Source organism: Hylaeus volcanicus, chromosome 7 (genome assembly GCF_026283585.1).
Source record: "Hylaeus volcanicus isolate JK05 chromosome 7, UHH_iyHylVolc1.0_haploid, whole genome shotgun sequence".
Classification (NCBI taxonomy): Eukaryota; Metazoa; Arthropoda; class Insecta; order Hymenoptera; family Colletidae; genus Hylaeus; species Hylaeus volcanicus.
In genome coordinates, this window is record NC_071982.1 from 12,995,854 (window position 1) to 12,998,982 (window position 3,129).

At 35.4% G+C, this 3,129-nt stretch overlaps 1 protein-coding gene across 5 annotated transcripts in view; it reads right to left on the reverse strand.

Moving 5' to 3' along the window:
* LOC128879286 (tight junction protein ZO-1) overlaps window positions 1-3,129 on the reverse strand; it is a 25,258-nt gene that overhangs the window by 17,206 nt on the left and 4,923 nt on the right. Inside the window, exons 2-3 of one of the 5 annotated variants that reach the window (XM_054128281.1) lie at window positions 1,762-2,476; window positions 295-944 (exon numbers count right to left, since the gene is read on the reverse strand). The exons of 3 other annotated variants lie outside the window; for them this stretch is intronic. In XM_054128281.1, coding sequence (XP_053984256.1) covers window positions 295-411 — 117 coding nt within the window. In that variant the 5' untranslated portion in view covers window positions 412-944; window positions 1,762-2,476. Of the gene's footprint in view, window positions 1-294; window positions 945-1,664; window positions 2,477-3,129 lie in introns of all 5 variants that reach the window. One more of the 5 variants, XM_054128279.1, reaches the window with a different exon arrangement.

The window sequence follows — 3,129 nt, forward strand, 5'->3', positions numbered from 1 at the left end:
CTCAATGTATACTTATACATGTATACAATGTATAGACATGTATATTATATTATAAATAAATGTATATACATATATACAATATACACGTCGAATTGAGTAACCTCTTCCTTTATAAATGTATATATAAATAAATATACTTATATTTATAAATATACATATATATTTATAAGTGTATTTTTAATTCAATCTTAAACTGGAAATACCCATTGTAATACAAACGTATCAGATGTATTTCGCACAAGACCGTCAGGTATTATTATTTCGTTTATTTACGACAAATGTTTTAATTCGCACCTGTGCATCGGTTCCACCTGACGTGTTGTGAAGATTACTGTTGTGCGTGGTCGTCGAAGACGAATTCGGTGGGTTCCCCGAATTACCGACACCCACATTGTTCTCGTTCCTCTCCATTCTTACGTATCGGAAAACCTCGTCTTAAAATCCGACGTTTTCCCTCTTCAACGTCCTCGAAGACACATCGTCGCTACATACATTCTACATGTACTTTCTACGTATACTTTCCTCAAAGTCGCATCGATATCGTTTAGATCACAAAGATCGAGAACGTTCCTTCTCTCGATCTACGCTTACATAAAGTCGTAATTATTTATACGAAACGGATAAATATATCATACGATTTATATATAATCGATATCGATCGCTGAATCTTTTGTTTCTTGAAATTTACGAAGCTCCACGTCCGATGGTTTTCTTATTCAAAGCATTCTCCTTCGGAATTCCCCTTACTTCCGGTTTCCTCTTCTCGACCTACAATTTCGTCGCATACGCTTTTCTTCTTCTTCCTTTCTTACTAAAAATTCTTCTCTGCAGAGTCTTCATGAGTCGTTCCACGGTAGTAATTCTCATCTTCTCTCTTCGACATTTTTCTCGGAGATTTTATATCGTATCGCTCTTCCTGAAATTATCTCGGAGGCTTTCTCCATCTAAAAGTGCCATCGAATTAATCCTTTATTAACGGGGCATTTCGTTGTGAACGCACGAAAAAGAAGCATATATTCAATAATTTTTTTCTCAGGAACTATTGCATAAAATTGAACGAATGTTTTCCCCCTTAAAGGTGTTCCCTTTCAAGGTGTTACAACATTTTTGGAACACCCTGTATATTTTGTACAAGATGAATATTAAATAAAAATACTTTGATGATTTTTGTCACTCCTTTCAATTCGCTCAACGCTACTAAAAAAATGTCTTGCATCTCAGCAAAAATTGCTTCCATTTGTTAACGACATCATCAGTCTGTAAAAAGTTTTACTTGCTATAGTTTTAGTAATTTTCGTAGACCGCGGGGCCGGAACCTGCCTCGCGCCGGCCCTGTAGTCTATTAAACTTTTTCGATTTTCTGTTTCGGATTACCAGGAGTGCCAAAATCGTCTGCGCCAGCGATTAACTTTTCGCACACGTGCATACTATTTCGTAAATAAATAACGAAATATTTTTTACGAAACAAGAAAAAAAAACAAAATTTTTTATTCACTTTCCTTAATCATACCTTTAAGGGGAGAAAACATTCGTTCAATTTTATGCAACGGTTCCTGAGAAAAAAATTATTGAAGATATGCTTTTTCTTGTCCGTTCGCAGTGAAATGCTTCTTTATTAATCATGTTAGAAGATATCGTAAAGTATGCATGAAAATGGTACAAACATAGGCGTCGCAACGGACGTAGGAGCAATTAATCCCACGCGAATCCCCGCCAACGTTACTTTTCCTTCGTCTATCCTATTATACTTTTGTCGCATACCATACTGGGACGATCTCTATTCCGTAGAATCGCGCGGCCTCGTTTTCCCGACGCGAGAGAGTTTTCCCAATCACGTTTAAAGCGGTATGCGCACGCAACACAACAGCGGGGAATTCAAAGCGACGCGCAGTTATGGAATTCCATTTTCCTTTCGAGTGATCAGACCTTCACTTTCCACGTCGTTCTAATTCCATGTTTCACGCTCGACGTTTTTCCGCGGTGATCTTGAATATTTCGTTCGATCTCGAACGAAATGATTTCGTTCTCTTTCCTCAGCCGTTTCATGCGACACGGTGTCCTTTTGTTGCTACTCGAAAATTATTCCAATCATTCGTAATAATCTGTTTTATTTTATCTAATACTCTGTTTAGATTTTATCGCTCTGGAATAATCTCTCGTCTAGTTTCTCTGCGTGATTTTCCATTATTGTTATTTTACTTCTTATTTTTACTTTAAACGAATAATTAAACGAATAAACAGTGTCAATTCTCAAAATTGTCAATTTGTTATTCGTCGATTCTCTTCGCTTCGGATAAGCAACTTCGTATCAATTTTTCGTTATTTGCGAGCCGCAGTCCGTGGAATTTTTAATTATCTCCTTTTAAAGGTTTCTTTGGCGGAGGTTGCTTGGAGAAGCTTTTACGTTTGCCTAACTTTTTCACAGATCTTCTATATAGAGCGTACATAGGAGACCATTATCTTCTAGCACACAATACTGTAAATTGATAAAATCAGGCGTCAGGGACGTCGCTTACGTTATTAAGCATCCTTTATGTTTGTTTACGTTGAGGATAGAATATACGAACAAATTTTTTTTTAACGTTTCATTCGATTTTCAAGGTAAACAGAGTTTGAAGAAAGGTGATCATTATTCACGTGGCACGACGGCGATCGACTCGTTCGGAATTTTTTTCTTACATACTTCAATTTAACCGTGGACCAATTTTATATTCGATTAAATGTACTTCCTATTATTAAACTTAATATTCAATCTTTTGTAACTGTAGTTTAACACTTTCGCTGCGGACGAAAATAAGTAGCCGTTCCCTGGAAGCTGCAATTATGATATTTTTTTTAATGAAAAATTACTTACAAATGTTCCAATATTATTATTTTGAAAAATATATATTAGATTTTCTAGATTTTCAACCTATTGCGTTCTATCTATCTATCTATCTATTCTATTCTATTCTATTAAATATAATATGATTGCCGAACAAAAGAAATGAAAACTGAAAAATAATAAAAACAGCCATATATTTTCCGTTGGACGCACATGTGCATCCGCAGCGAAAGCGTTAAATGAAAATATTTATACGTCATTGGATTATTAATTTTCTAGATTTCAATCTATTGCGTGCTATCTAT